Source organism: Saccostrea cucullata, unplaced genomic scaffold (genome assembly GCF_032062105.1).
Source record: "Saccostrea cucullata isolate Sc308-1 unplaced genomic scaffold, CSIRO_AGI_Scuc_v1 ctg898, whole genome shotgun sequence".
NCBI classification, from domain to species: Eukaryota; Metazoa; Mollusca; class Bivalvia; order Ostreida; family Ostreidae; genus Saccostrea; species Saccostrea cuccullata.
The window spans coordinates 128,028-143,822 of NW_026935768.1; the positions used below are offsets into that span (position 1 = coordinate 128,028).

A 15,795-nucleotide genomic window follows, 5' to 3' on the forward strand; every position below is an offset into this window, starting at 1 on the left:
AGCATGGTAATAAGGAAACTTCTTAAATTTTAAGAACTTCCTTATTGAAATAACTATATTATTTACGAATGGCTTTATAAAAAGTGAAATGAGGAAAACTTTTGTATCTTTAACCCACAAGAATTCTGGTTTAAACTTCTGTCTAAACTTGGGTTTACAAGTGTGATGCTGACGTTTCCTTCTTTCTGAATGCGATGTCATGTGATGTAAAGACCATTATATAAACAGGCACATCATGCACATGAGTGAAGAAAATTTCTAGGCAGTTTAACCAGGGGTATTGCTAACAAGAAAGGTATGTATAATAGTTGGTTTACTTTCTGTTCTTAAAGATGGAGACGATCCGTAAAAGGAATTTATCCGCCATATTTGATTGGTTTCTTGCTATATCTGATAGCCTCTAAGTAAAGGCGCTCACTAAGTCTCTGTTCATTGTAATTAGACATCATAGGGAATTCAAACCCCCTTAAAGTCTCAAACCATTATTTGAATGAAAATACTGGAATACTGTTTTTTAAACAATCATTAAACTATAAAGAGCTTGCATTGAACCAATCCTATATCTTTGCCAACCTTTGACTTGTATTATACATTGAATTGACTTTTGCCATGAATCTTATTTTGTGTAAACTTGATGTAAATGATTTTTTTAATAAAAGAAATGGAATTTAGAGGGTTTAATGAATTCTTTACGAGTGTCTTTAATGAAATGAGATAACATTTGATCAATTTTATTTTTCTTTATAACATAAACGAAGATCGAGGAAGATGACAAAAGTTATGCTTATAGTTCTACCTGTTCTCACAGCTTTCGTCTTACCTATTGTTAATTGCTCAAACGGTAAGTTAAAATTCACATCTTAAATAATTTAAATTATTTCATTGTTATGAAAAATAGTTGACTATCCTATGGGGAAAATAGTTTGTGCATTAAAAGTATTTAACGGAGAATGTCTAAAAGAGTTTTCGTTGTGAAACAAAAATACACAATAAAGTTATTTTCTAAAATTTAATGCTTCAAGGATATTTTTTGACAGAGTTATGCAAACGCAGCGCATATACATGATTTTTTTTACATGCTTTATGTTTAAACATTATTTACACATTAATTCGAGAATGATAGATTTAATGGTTAAATTCTTCATATAAATAACGTGGTTTGAACGCGCATTTTTGCAGATACTCTCCCAGCCATTGGGTTCAGTGTAAAACTTTCCCGAAATGTCGAGTTAGGAGCCGGACAAACTCTAAAATACGACAAACTGATAACCAACGAGGGTAACGGCTACAACCCATGGTCGGGACATTTTACAGCACCCCGTAAAGGACTCTACCTCTTCTCCTGCACTATAATGGCGATGGAATATAAATATATACACATCGAAATAATGCAAAATGGAATACATATATCAACCCTGTATTCCACTTCAGCTGAACAAAGCTCACAGACCGTGGTGCTAGTTCTGAATAAAGGAGACACCGTGTGGACGAGGCAGGCGTGGTCTGGGAGACATCTGCATGACCACGTGGGCTACAATATATTTACAGGAGTTTTGATATCAGAAAATGTCCAATTACTGTAAACCAATTATTTGTTGCGTCATTTTTTACTCGCGAATGTTCAGTTTGAAATGATTTACGCGACTGATGATATATTCACTAAAAATGAAAGCCAAAATAAAGAGGTTCGCGGCAATTAATATTCGCTAGTTAGAATAGAACTCGCGGATATTTCTCGCACGCGAATACAAATTTTGTTTACAGTAACTGATTTGTAGGAAATAAATTTCTGATCTTTGCACTTTTAAACAAAATTTGGTTTGAAAGTTTCATGTATAATGTATCATAACCTTTTGTCTTTAAAAATTACATATGAATTACCAATCTGACTGTTCATTTATTTCTTCTTTTTAGCTACTAGTAACAACATGCTATTTTGAAAGGATTTCTGTGCAAATAACAAACGCACAAAATCACAAAGATTCTCCACCACGCAATCTTTTATCACCTTAGGTTTTATCGAAGCTTATTTGACCATTACTTTACATAAACGAACGAAAAGGAAAATAAGGTGAAGTTAACGTTCAGCGTAACCAACCTCATTAACCCTATGAAACAGCACAAGTTGGAAACACAACAAGAACGTGTATAATTATTGAAAAGAACAGTGTCAAAAAGAAGTAGGCACACCCATCGACTGAAACAAAATACAAATACGTTATTCCGAAAGATATATTACCAGCTATAACGAGATCATTAACCCTTTCAAAGGAGATAATAACCTCGAAATGATTTTCTTTAATTAAAAGTTAACTCGTTAAAACTTTTTTTACGAGATGACTTTTAATTAACTTGATATGGGGTTTATGTATCTGAATGAACACAATACACAAGAGAATGCTCGACGTACGAATAATTTTTAAAATAGGCAAGCCAATGATAAACAAGTAATGGTCGATACAATATTACCTTGTCAGCAAACATAATAGAACATTAAGTAGAAAGCTGATGTTGACTGACGTTTTTCATACCAGTTGTTTGTTTTTACACTGAATTGTCTTCAGATTTTCCTGTTTGTCCTATCATGGGACATGGAGCGGGTGTCATCTGTTTACAGGGGATGTTTACTCTTCTGTGGCACCTAATCTTTTTTAACAACCTTTTTGAATGCTTATATATGCAGAAATCTCCTACCTTAAATTACTTTTAAAATTCATTGTCACAGATAAAACAATGCTGGACAAAGAGCCTAGAAATACCGGTAGGTTTTAGAAAAAATATAGATACAGTATATTAGAAAAATAGTTATAGTTCAATAAAATTTTTATTTAGTTTAATAATTTTAAATGTTAAATCTATTTTTTATATAAAAAAACCCCCATGAATTATAAAAGTTCTAGTACATGTATATCTTTAACCAATGCATATGGAGATTATGTATCGCAGTTGACTCGATATGCAAGTCTTAGAGCATACTGTACTTACGAACAACATCTAGAAAGAAGCAGGTTTTTGAAAAATGTGTTAATGATATATTAGGATATTAACAGTCTCGTTGAAAGTCAACATTTCAACAATATTTAATTTTATGGTCGACACAATGGACTTGTCAAAAAAGCTGACTGATGTTTTTCATAAATAAAATCTTGGCCATTAATTTCATACTGAATTGTCTAAGGACTTTTTTTGACTAGGACAAATTCAATTTTACATGTTCGCTGGGACGTAATTTTGTGTATTAAGGAAATAAGGTATCAAATTAAAAAATCTCCCTGATGCTCTGTTTTTTTTTTTTTTTTTTTTTTTTTTGAATTATAATCAATGAGATATACACAATTGCAGAAGAGAACTATGTCTTTATTAAAAATGGCGAAAAAAAAAATATGTATGACGTAAACATAATATGATAAGAGATCAGACCAAAAGCCATATTTACAGATAAACAATTATATTGACGCATTTTTCATTACCAGAAATCGAAGGAGTGGTCATATGATAAGGAAAATGTATTTCCGGTAAAAATACTCGATGAAATTTTCCAGACTGAATATCGGGATGTTTGCCAGAACCCTTCTTCTAGCGAATGCTGACTAATCAGACGTACAAGACCGGTACGCTTTACCAAGCACTAAACCGGTGTGGGAAAATTTCCGACAATTATTCAGTCATTATTCTGTGAGAAAAAAGAAGAAACTAATATAGTTGCTTTATAGAAAATTATACACTTAACAAAAAAGCTGAAGATCATATTTTTACACAAGCCTTATAAGTAGTTTGATTCATGTTTCTCATACGATTCTATACAGTACTGAGTAACACGTGTGTGATAAGTATTGTGGCATAATTTTAACAAGAAAGTACGCGGCGTTGAAAAGTAAATTGAGCAATGCATGAGAGCATAGAAGTATCAAACACTGTTTCAGTATAATAATTTTATTTAGTTATCTCGTTTAAACGGAGAACCTACTTGATATGGGGTTTACAGTATATTAGAAAAATATAGTTCAATAAAATTTTTATTTAGTTTAATAATTTTAAATGTTAAATCTATTCTTTATATAAAAAAACCCACATGAATTATAAAAGTTCTAGTACATGTATATCTTTAACCAATGCATATGGAGATTATGTATCGCAGTTGACTCGATATGCAAGTCTTAGAGCATACTGTACTTACGAACAACATCTAGAAAGAAGCAGGTTTTTGAAAAATGTGTTAATGATATATTAGGATATTAACAGTCTCGTTGAAAGTCAACATTTCAACAATATTTAATTTTATGGTCGACACAATGGACTTGTCAAAAAAGCTGACTGATGTTTTTCATAAATAAAATCTTGGCCATTAATTTCATACTGAATTGTCTAAGGACTTTTTTTGACTAGGACAAATTCAATTTTACATGTTCGCTGGGACGTAATTTTGTGTATTAAGGAAATAAGGTATCAAATTAAAAAATCTCCCTGATGCTCTGTTTTTTTTTTTTTTTTTTTTTTTTTTTTTGAATTATAATCAATGAGATATACACAATTGCAGAAGAGAACTATGTCTTTATTAAAAATGGCGAAAAAAAAAGAAAAAAATATGTATGACGTAAACATAATATGATAAGAGATCAGACCAAAAGCCATATTTACAGATAAACAATTATATTGACGCATTTTTCATTACCAGAAATCGAAGGAGTGGTCATATGATAAGGAAAATGTATTTCCGGTAAAAATACTCGATGAAATTTTCCAGACTGAATATCGGGATGTTTGCCAGAACCCTTCTTCTAGCGAATGCTGACTAATCAGACGTACAAGACCGGTACGCTTTACCAAGCACTAAACCGTTGTGGGAAAATTTCCGACAATTATTCAGTCATTATTCTGTGAGAAAAAAGAAGAAACTAATATAGTTGCTTTATAGAAAATTATACACTTAACAAAAAAGCTGAAGATCATATTTTTACACAAGAAAAATACATGTATCTCCATACTTTTGAATTTATGTGACGAGAAGCCTTATAAGTAGTTTGATTCATGTTTCTCATACGATTCTATACAGTACTGAGTAACACGTGTGTGATAAGTATTGTGGCATAATTTTAACAAGAAAGTACGCGGCGTTGAAAAGTAAATTGAGCAATGCATGAGAGCATAGAAGTATCAAACACTGTTTCAGTATAATAATTTTATTTAGTTATCTCGTTTAAACGGAGAACCTACTTGATATGGGGTTTACAGTATATTAGAAAAATAGTTATAGTTCAATAAAATTTTTATTTAGTTTAATAATTTTAAATGTTAAATCTATTCTTTATATAAAAAAACCCACATGAATTATAAAAGTTCTAGTACATGTATATCTTTAACCAATGCATATGGAGATTATGTATCGCAGTTGACTCGACATGCAAGTCTTAGAGCATACTGTACTTACGAACAACATCTAGAAAGAGGCAGGTTTTTGAAAAATGTGTTAATGATATATTAGGATATTAACAGTCTCGTTGAAAGTCAACATTTCAACAATATTTAATTTTATGGTCGACACAATGGACTTGTCAAAAAAGCTGACTGATGTTTTTCATAAATAAAATCTTGGCCATTAATTTCATACTGAATTGTCTAAGGACTTTTTTTGACTAGGACAAATTCAATTTTACATGTTCGCTGGGACGTAATTTTGTGTATTAAGGAAATAAGGTATCAAATTAAAAAATCTCCCTGATGCTCTGTTTTTTTTTTTTTTTTTTTTTTGAATTATAATCAATGAGATATACACAATTACAGAAGAGAACTATGTCATTTATTAAAAATGGCGAAAAAAAAAAGAAAAAAATATGTAAACATAATATGATAAGAGATCAGACCAAAAGCCATATTTACAGATAAACAATTATATTGACGCATTTTTCATTACCAGAAATCGAAGGAGTGGTCATATGATAAGGAAAATGTATTTCCGGTAAAAATACTCGATGAAATTTTCCAGACTGAATATCGGGATGTTTGCCAGAACCCTTCTTCTAGCGAATGCTGACTAATCAGACGTACAAGACCGGTACGCTTTACCAAGCACTAAACCGGTGTGGGAAAATTTCCGACAATTATTCAGTCATTATTCTGTGAGAAAAAAGAAGAAACTAATATAGTTGCTTTATAGAAAATTATACACTTAACAAAAAAGCTGAAGATCATATTTTTATACAAGAAAAATACATGTATCTCCATACTTTTGAATTTATGTGACGAGAAGCCTTATAAGTAGTTTGATTCATGTTTTTCATACGATTCTATACAGTACTGAGTAACACGTGTGTGATAAGTATTGTGGCATAATTTTAACAAGAAAGTACGCGGCGTTGAAAAGTAAATTGAGCAATGCATGAGAGCATAGAAGTATCAAACACTGTTTCAGTATAATAATTTTATTTAGTTATCTCGTTTAAACGGAGAACCTACTTGATATGGGGTACAATACACAAGAGAATACTCAACATACGAATAATTTTTAAAATAGGCAAGCCAATGATAAACAAGTAATGGTCGATACAATATTACCTTGTCAGCAAACATAATAGAACAAACATAATAGTTTTTAACATTGTCTTCAGATTTTCCTGTTTGTCCTATCATGGGAGCGGGTGTCAGCAGGGGATGATGTTGAATGCTTATATATGACGTTTTTCATGGCTAACCTTTTTGAATGAAAACCTTAAATTACTTTTGAAATTTACTGTCACAGGTAAGACAATTCAGGATAAAGTGGCTAAAATTAGAGAAAATGAAGAAATAACAAGTTCAATAAAAGTTTAATTTTAAAAGTAAAATCCATTTTTTATAAAAACAAGATGTGTTTTTGAAACATTGATGCCCCCGTATGGCAACATAGTGAAGATTAATATTTTCTTAAATGCAAAGAACTCGGTTCACTTTATATCAATTGGGCTTTCAGAAAATTAATTAATTGCTTTAAATATTTTTAATAAAAGAAATATAACATCTAGAAAATGGCTTGTTCATTACATGACATAACCTTTTTGACGTCGTGTTACACTCGACGTCATGCATTTGATACACATACATAGTAGGCATAAAACAGCCTCAATTGTTGAATATAAATTTATTTATGTTAAAACTTTACTGGCAGATGACCAAGGCAACACAACATAAACTGATTTATTTAAAAATAAACCTTATTTGCTTATAAAATGGTGTCAACTAAAAAACAAAATTTCTTCAACGATAACAAATGTATATATATTTACAACAATTGGACCAAGTTAATGATTCACTACATGTGCATGTTTAACAAAATCATTCAGTTCCGTAAATTCAGTTTGTAAAATTGAAAGAATTTAAGATATTCACAATTTCATCTAAAATTCTACACACACATTTATATTTTCATTATGTCACTGTGAATTTTTTTAATGTAAAAATATAACTAATCAATCTGCTATTTTTCTAAAATAGATATACTGTGGAAGAGGACACACACTTAATAGATTTATTATATTTCTGTGAATTTTTGCATGTTAAAATATACTTTTTAGATTTATATTAACATTTTTGATCTGCAATTTAAATCTTTGTACATTCTATAAATTATTCCTCTACACCCTCCTCCTCTGATTCGTCAATTGTGTCCGGAATTACACTCGCATCATCAACAAATTGTCCCCAGTCACAAACCGGGCGGAGTGACTCCTTGTACCTGCCCAGAGCAAGAAACCATATGGCCGCTGCAACATGAGCACAAACTCCAACCACGCGTGCACCGGACCTGCATTTGCAATACCATGCAGTTATGTTAGACTCGTTATAACGAATCCATAGAAGATATGACCTAGCAGAAACATGTCTGCTTTGAATCTTGACTCTTACAAGATGAGAGTCATCCTTGTGAACCATGATATCTGCCCCGCCATGAAAATGTTCCTCAGCATAACTTTTACATAGCTTAAGTTGATAGGTCCCACAAGTGATGTTTCGTATGTCATCCTCATCTAGGCGTGGGAAGTTCTCAATTTCACCTGCTTGTCTCCACACCGCAGTTCGAGAGTCAAGCTTTCGGGATTCAACCTCTTCCTTTAAATGGTTGACTTGTGCTGACAGGTATTTCATTTTAGAGGCTGTGGCAAGATCTTCGGTAGCATCACCTGTGTGTAAATATTTTAATTATTTTTCAAAATTTCCTGCGCATGTATCATTATGAGTTGATCAAACAATCTACTTTTAATAGAATATTTTTTGATTAATAATACATGTACAGTGATTTGAAACATTGTAATCATTTTCATCTTCAATATTCATAATTATACTTTCAGATTTTTTTTGGGGGGGGGGTATTTTGAAACACACCTGTGGACAGCGGTGGATAATATTTATTGGAGATCGAGCACACGATCTTGATGTAATCGCCGATGTATGGTACTTGGCTGGTGGGAAGTATGCGATCGAGGAACTTCCATCTCTTAATCCGTGCATTGGAAGATTCCACGACCCATCGTATCTAGTGAAAATGATACTACACGTATTTGAAATAATACATTACAATAATGACAATGATAACTATGTAATGTTAAAATTATAATTCCTTCTCTGAATTTACACCTGAGTTTGATTGAATTTGAAATAGATAGTTTTATTTAAAAAATATTTTATATTCAATGCCAAAAATACCTTCGTAACTAAGCGGCTTGTATTGGCGTCCTGTGTCGATAACTGTTTTTCTCCTTTCTTCATGAAGGAGGGCATACATGCTTTAATTCCAAGCTCTTCGAGGTATTCCATGGAGTCGCGGAATCCCCGGTCCACAATGAAAATATCATCTTCTTCCATCCAGTTTAAAACATCTTCTCTGTTTGTCTTCATTATATGATTTAATATTGTAGCATCGCTGTTTCGTGCAAGATAAGGTCCTAAAACGGAGATGTAGTATCCACTGGTAGAAACAATTACCATGGGTTTAACCAATGGGCGACCTTTGTGCAGACTATAACTTTTTCGTTGAAAGGTGAAATTCATGCTCTTCTGGATGAAGATGTATGTTCCATCTATGACAAGCAGGGCTTGGTTACCGGTTCCTCCGAACAAAGATTCAGCAAGTGGACGCGTATGTTGGTTGATGACTTCTTGCCGAGATACGTGACAGAAGCCGATGTTTTGTGGAACAAAACTCTCCATTAACACACTTCTTACTGCTGAAATAGCCCTTCGAATGCTTGCCTTAGATATATTGAAAATGGAAGATAATACGTCATTGCTTAATCCAGACCTCATTTTCATTAGGAAAATTCCAAGGCTATTTTTTTGACTTCGCACAGGTGTGCGATTTATTCTGCCATCAATATGGGATAATAAATCAAGAAACGAAGCTCTGTTAAGTCCAGTTAGACGGACATATTGCTGATCAGAAAAGTTTTCTTCGTTGTCAAAATCGATTCTTGAGGCTTTATTTTTCAAAGCAACTTCTCTCATATACAACAGAATATCAGTTATTGAACTTCTGTTAACATTAGAGGCTTGAGAAATGACAGATATTTCCTCAAGGGACTCGGCAGTTAAATTGTCGTTCAAAATGTGTTTTGCACAACATCTGGTTCCATAAGGAATAAGAATTTTTCGTTGCAAGAAAACAGAATTCCTTGCACTTGCGGGTACTACCACTAATTTTGGACCAGGCTTCCGACAAATAAAACAACTAGAGTGGCTGGTAGAAGTTGATGGTAAGGGAAGCGTAACAGATGGAGGGCTTCTGACATATTTGGAAGTTGAAATGCTTTCATGAGGCGGAGAGAAGTTTTTGTCATTTCCTGCATGGGTGACTTCTTTACGTTCTGTTTTCTTTTTAAGATTTTTGTTGCATTTTATGCGACAGTTACTGCATAAAACATCGTCATCAGTAACAGAGACAATGTGCTTTTGTAATATGCGTTTTTGTTCTTTTGTAATTTTTCGCCTGTCTGTGGGTTTTGTTCTTTTTTGACAGAGAATACAATGGAAATATCGTTTCCCTGTCCGTGGCATTCTATTAAAAAGAAATAAAATTATCAATATTAAATAAATACAATTTATTAAATTCAACATTTTCTTTTACCCTACTGGTTTAAGCGGGAATATGCCCTATTCACAATATTTTGATAAACCAAATAGCACCCAGGGGAAATGAAAAACAGATAAATTGTAGCCGGAATATTATTTTAGCGAGATATGCCTTTCATACAAACTTGATTCTTTTCGTAGAATAGAAAAATAGGGGTTAATTAATTTTAATTCCACTTAAAAAAAATATAACTCTTCAATTAACCACAGAGGCGATATCTCAGAAATAAGCAGATGATTATGATGTATCATATTTACTAGAATCTAACTAACGAACAATAGCTAAATCCAACAAGGAATCTTATCGGTACATTTTCAAAGGTCCGCCCTCATTCTCAAATATGGAATGTTTTCAAGAAAGATATAGAAATTAGGGAAAACTGTGCTTTTTATGTTAACATTTTTCTCTTGGTGAGAAAGTGGAATAATGTAAATGCAACATTTTATGAGATTATTGTGAGTGTTGGTAAATGGAAATAAAACTTTGTACTGGGATTGACAGGCTTTGACTGCCCGGGACATAATTATATTTCCGCGATTGAAAAACACCCCCCACCCCACCCCCGCCATTGTTTTATATTGCAAGTATATACGATGTTTATCACTGATTTTAAACTAATAGTATAATGTATGAAATTCGAAAAAAAATCATTCCATCGTTACGGGAAAATCTCCACTTCAGAAAAAAAAACACGGTGAAATCAATTTTTTATTTCGCTTATTTATTGTCATGACGACCGTTAAAATGGGCTTGCACTATAGCACACAATTGAAACATGGTAATTTTGACAATTATGACGACCGTTAAAATGGGCATGAAGTAGCACGCATTTGAAACATGGTAATTCTAATAATTGTGGAATTAAAACTGTAAACCTTTGACTGAATAATTTCGATGGTGCACGTGTTTTACCAGCTACGGACACACTGTTTATATTTTTTTCAATAACAAGTGTTTCAGTATCAGCTGGGTGTACGTTACAATAATTATTGGAGTTTTCAATTTCTTTTGGATTTGTTTATCCGATGTCCAGGCCCTAGGATCATGAAACAGACTCAGAGTTAATTGAAATTTTTACTGAAACTACTGATGCAAATTGTTTGTTCAGTATTCTTTTATCTTCAAATCTGATTATTACACCTTTCTCATGTTTGTGAAGCATATATTGCCTGCTTGGCAGTCGACATTTTAGATCGGCTTGAATACTTTGACTTAATCTGAAGAACGTTTCATAATCACAACAATTTTCATCTATATATAGGCAAACGAGAGTGGGCGGGATTTAATCAACCAATGAAAACACACATTTTAGAAAATGTAACCAGTGGATCACGGCAATTTCTATTTCGGTCGTCGTGTATATCTTTGAGCTAGATTTGCGAGAATAAGAAAAAACAGAATACAATTATTTTAAGAATGAACAAGAAGAAAGGGTTATGTTGGGTTACCTCAAATAATGGCCTTCTTATTTTAAAATTAAAATGCTATGCACTTAGACCTATACATGCTCTTTAGAAATTAAAATAAAATGATTATATGCACTAGTACTGCACATCTAAATATTATATTATGTTTATTATACATAGGGGGCTCAATTATTACAAAATGATAACATTGATTACAATTCTATATTAAGGAAATGTAACATGACTTGTGATTAAGTTTGACATTTGCATCACCACACTGGATCAAAATGATTATGACATAGAATGATAAAAGAAAACACAATTAAATGAAAAATGATAGATATAAGGTAATTTAAAAAAAATCTTGTAGTAATGGCAGTACTCTAATATAAAACTAATAATCAATAAAATGATAGGCCTTTTTTTTTTAGCTATGCTTATTCATTTATCCATGAATTCATCCACTGGAAACTTAAATACATGTATTCATATAACATACATCTGATGATTTATAAACAAGAGCCAAGCCAACACTTGGTTTGGAACCCAAAATTAACAGCCTTGTTAGACTTTTACTTCAGCCCTTTACCCCTAGGCCTTAATATGTACATGTTATTGATATAGCCTTATATTATACCTATAAACAAATAAAATTGTGTACATTTCCTAGTACATAAAATTAAACGAACAATTATACATTTTAAGCACCGTTTATTTTTTGTTTTGCATTGATTCAAATAACTTGTACATGGATAGTACTGCTCAATCGTTTGACTTGCAAAATATGATCGTGATCTGTTCCGATAAAACTGAACAAAACTGAGCTGGCGATTCAAGTAATTATAACATAGTGTTTCTCCACATACACAAAATCTTTATTTATTTACAAGCAAAAGGAATGTTTTTTTACTCACCTGTAAAAACTGTATGACTGCGTCACATTCTCGGAACTCTTTTATCGCTGCATGAAATATTCCCAGACTAAGTACAGTTGCCTGGTTACAACGACGCGAAAGTGAAAGTAGTAAAATTTCATGTTTCTTTTAAATATTTTATATCTTTATAAGATGATCCAAACAGACAATTTAAAGATATGCAATATTGAACTTGATAAATAAGAGAATGAATCTATTTTAAAGATATTGCCTGTATTACTTTTGCTATATTGTGTATTTAGATGGTAAGAGGGGGGGGGGAGCGGGGGGTGATCACACAGTTCTAAAACGACAATGCGGGCATGTGTCGTCCTTATTTTTGAGTTCACAGACAATGTGTCAAACTAAAATTCCCCTTTACGCCAAATGATTGAAAGAAGTTGCTCAAAAATTGGCTACTGACACAATATGGTACAATATTACGTCCGATTGCCCTGAAATTCGTCAACTTAATAAAACGTGTTTTGTTAATTTAAACATGGTGCCCACAATATCACCATCTCAATTTTTTGCATAAAGAATGCTTTTAAACCATTGTTTTAACTGAGGAAATTTCAAAGTGGTGATATGATGGGCACCTATTGAAAAATGTTTTTAAGTAGTTGATTTTTAATTTTTAACTTGCATTTTTAGTTAAACGGACACATTCTCAAAAATACGCATATATCCAACATTTATTCCTTGATTCAGTTTAAACTTAATTTTTGGAAATGCCAAATATTTTGAGTTCTTTAATATATGTAGGGTCCCCATATAAATAGTTAAAAAACGCTCACTTTTGGTCTACTTTTGCACTATATACACATTCTCAAATTTTTGATATATATTTTAAGCTAGCATATATCCAACATTGTAGTGTTCCCACTATATAGATTTTGATTCAAGGTTATTAGTTTAAACTTAATTTTTGGAAATTCTCAAAAGTTATTGGCAAAGTTAATGTTTTTCCAAATATAAGGTCAAAAGGAAGTGAATTTTTCATAAGTAAGGAAATCTCCGAGGTCAAGGTCAAAAGGTAAAAGTTGGTGGTATACAATGAAAGGCCTTGCAATAAAGAATGCATATTTGAAGTATAAATGTCCTGGTATCTACTGTTCAAAAGATATGGCCAAAGTAAAAGTTTGGAATTTTTGTGTAAAATTGGGTGAAACTCAAGGTCAAAAGGTCAAATTTGGTGGTATCCAAAGAAAGGTCTTGTCACAGGGAATACACGTATTAAATATGAAAGCCATAGCTCCACTAAATCAAAAGTTATGGACAAGGTTAAAGTTTTTGCGGATAATCAGACGAACAGAGAAGCAGACAGAGAGACAGCTAGACAGACAGACGGACGGACACGACAAAAATTATATACCCCCGAAACTTCGTTTACGGGGGCATACAAATTACATGTATTATAAAAGTACTGGTATATATATCATTAACCAATGCATATGGAGATTATGGATCGCATTTGATTCGATATGCAAGAGCATGCTGTACGAAGGAACAACATCTATAGAAAGAGGTGAGCTTTTGAAAAATGTATTGGTGTTATAAGGATATTAACAGTCTCCTTTTAAGTCAACATTTCACAAATTCTATGGTCGCACAAAGGACTTGTCAACAGCGAAAGCTGACTGACTTTTTTCATTAAAAAAATTGTTGACCATTATTTTCAAACTGAATTGTCTAGGGATTTCTTTGACAAGGACTGGTTGTGACCGGAGGAAGGGACGCTTACTCCTCCATGCCACCTTGTCCCAGGGCCACAACACTGCGACGAACTCACTTTTGTTCTCAGTTCTTGCCTGGGGGCCATAAAACTTAGACGAGCTCACTTTTGATCTCAATCTCACTTTTCCACTATATATTCCTTTGGTAAAAGTAAGACTGAGATCAAAAGTGAGCTCGTCTAAGTTTTATGGCCCCAGGCCCGACCTCTCCTCGGATGTTTTAAGAGGTCCTTGTTTGTTTTGCTATCAAATTGCTTTCAAATTATTTCGTTTACATGGACTTTTGAACCTCATTAATTTTCTTCATAAAGCCAAGTACTGTGGAACCATTTAAATTCATAGGGACACTTTTGTGGACAGATTCATGTTCGTTGAAACGTAATTTCGTGTATTTAAGACATAAGGTATTATTTAAAACAACTATCGGGATATAAATCTCACTGCAGCTCTGTTTTTCTGAGTTATGATCAGTGAGATTTACATCATTGTAGAGATGAAATATGTCATTTATCAAAAATGGCAAAAATAAGAAAAATATATAGAAAATATGATAGGAGATCACACAAAAAGGTAGGCTAATCGCACAAATACACATCAATATACAGATCTCCTAAATTTACAGATAAACAATATTTACAATAAATTAAAAAAAACAGTAAATATGCAAGAAAAAATGTCACATCAAAAATAAATACTAAACTTGTACGTGTATATTATGTCATCTTTTAAAAATAACGAACTAATAAGAAAAAGATACTGAGTATGTTTACACATAACCTGAAAGGGGATCAGGCCAAAAGCTTTAAACTGTACAGATATAAACATATCTGCAAAAAATTGTTATTACCAGAAATCAGAGGAAAATCATTCGTACGAATAGGAAAATGTATTTCCTGTAAAAATACTCAATGAAAATTTTCCAGACTGAAAATATCGGATGTTTACTAGCACTAAATCTTTGCGCGGATGCAGACCTCACAAGACCGGTCTTGTAGAGTAGGCTTTCCCCCTAAAATCTTCCCCCCGGAAAACTGTCTCTAGAGTAGGATTTCCTCCTAGAAAAACTGACTCTAGAGTAGGATTTCCCCTACGGAAATCCCACACCAGAGTCAATTTTCCGAGGGGAAATCCTTCTCTGTATAGTAGTTATAGAGTGCAATTTCCCCCAGAGTCAATCCCCCCACTGAAATATTATTTAAGGACAGATGATATAAACAAACCTTGAAAATTACAATTTAAGTCCTATTTTTTAGTAAAATGAAAGTTAAATTTTTTCGTTAAAAGTTTCACAAAAAATGGGGATTTAAGGAGATTTAATATGACAAAAAATTGTATAGATTAATAAGTATGGTTACAGAAAGGCGGAAATTTGAACATCATAGTAATTTACATTTTTAAAAAATATTTTAGAAAGTTTATTATTGTAATCATTTACAACTAAAATAGGTCCAAAAATATATACCAATCTAGACATCCATTTTGTTTGTTTCATTATATTTTGAGAATATTCACATTTCATTTGAAAACTAAATATTTTGGTTGAGATTTCCTGATTTGCCCTACAACATAAGTAAGAAAAACCCCACTCATTTACCTTTTAAAAATCAGTTTGTTGTTTATTTTTTTCACAAAAATATTGC

General features: G+C 32.3%; 2 protein-coding genes across 2 annotated transcripts; one reads left to right on the forward strand and one right to left on the reverse strand.

Annotated features, from left to right (window-relative positions):
• The first annotated feature begins 138 nt into the window (after window positions 1-138).
• LOC134243701 (complement C1q tumor necrosis factor-related protein 6-like) lies at window positions 139-1,884 on the forward strand. Its single transcript, XM_062725931.1, has 3 exons — window positions 139-295; window positions 748-841; window positions 1,180-1,884. Exons 2-3 carry the CDS (start codon window positions 769-771, stop codon window positions 1,581-1,583), a joined length of 477 nt encoding a protein of 158 aa, XP_062581915.1. The 5' UTR covers window positions 139-295; window positions 748-768; the 3' UTR covers window positions 1,584-1,884.
• Window positions 1,885-7,595: 5,711 nt separating this feature from the next.
• On the reverse strand, window positions 7,596-10,023 carry LOC134243712 (uncharacterized). Its single transcript, XM_062725944.1, has 3 exons — window positions 8,677-10,023; window positions 8,356-8,506; window positions 7,596-8,153 (listed from the first exon to the last, which is right to left on the reverse strand). Exons 1-3 carry the CDS (start codon window positions 10,021-10,023, stop codon window positions 7,600-7,602), a joined length of 2,052 nt encoding a protein of 683 aa, XP_062581928.1. The 3' UTR covers window positions 7,596-7,599.
• Between the last annotated feature and the right edge of the window lie 5,772 nt (window positions 10,024-15,795).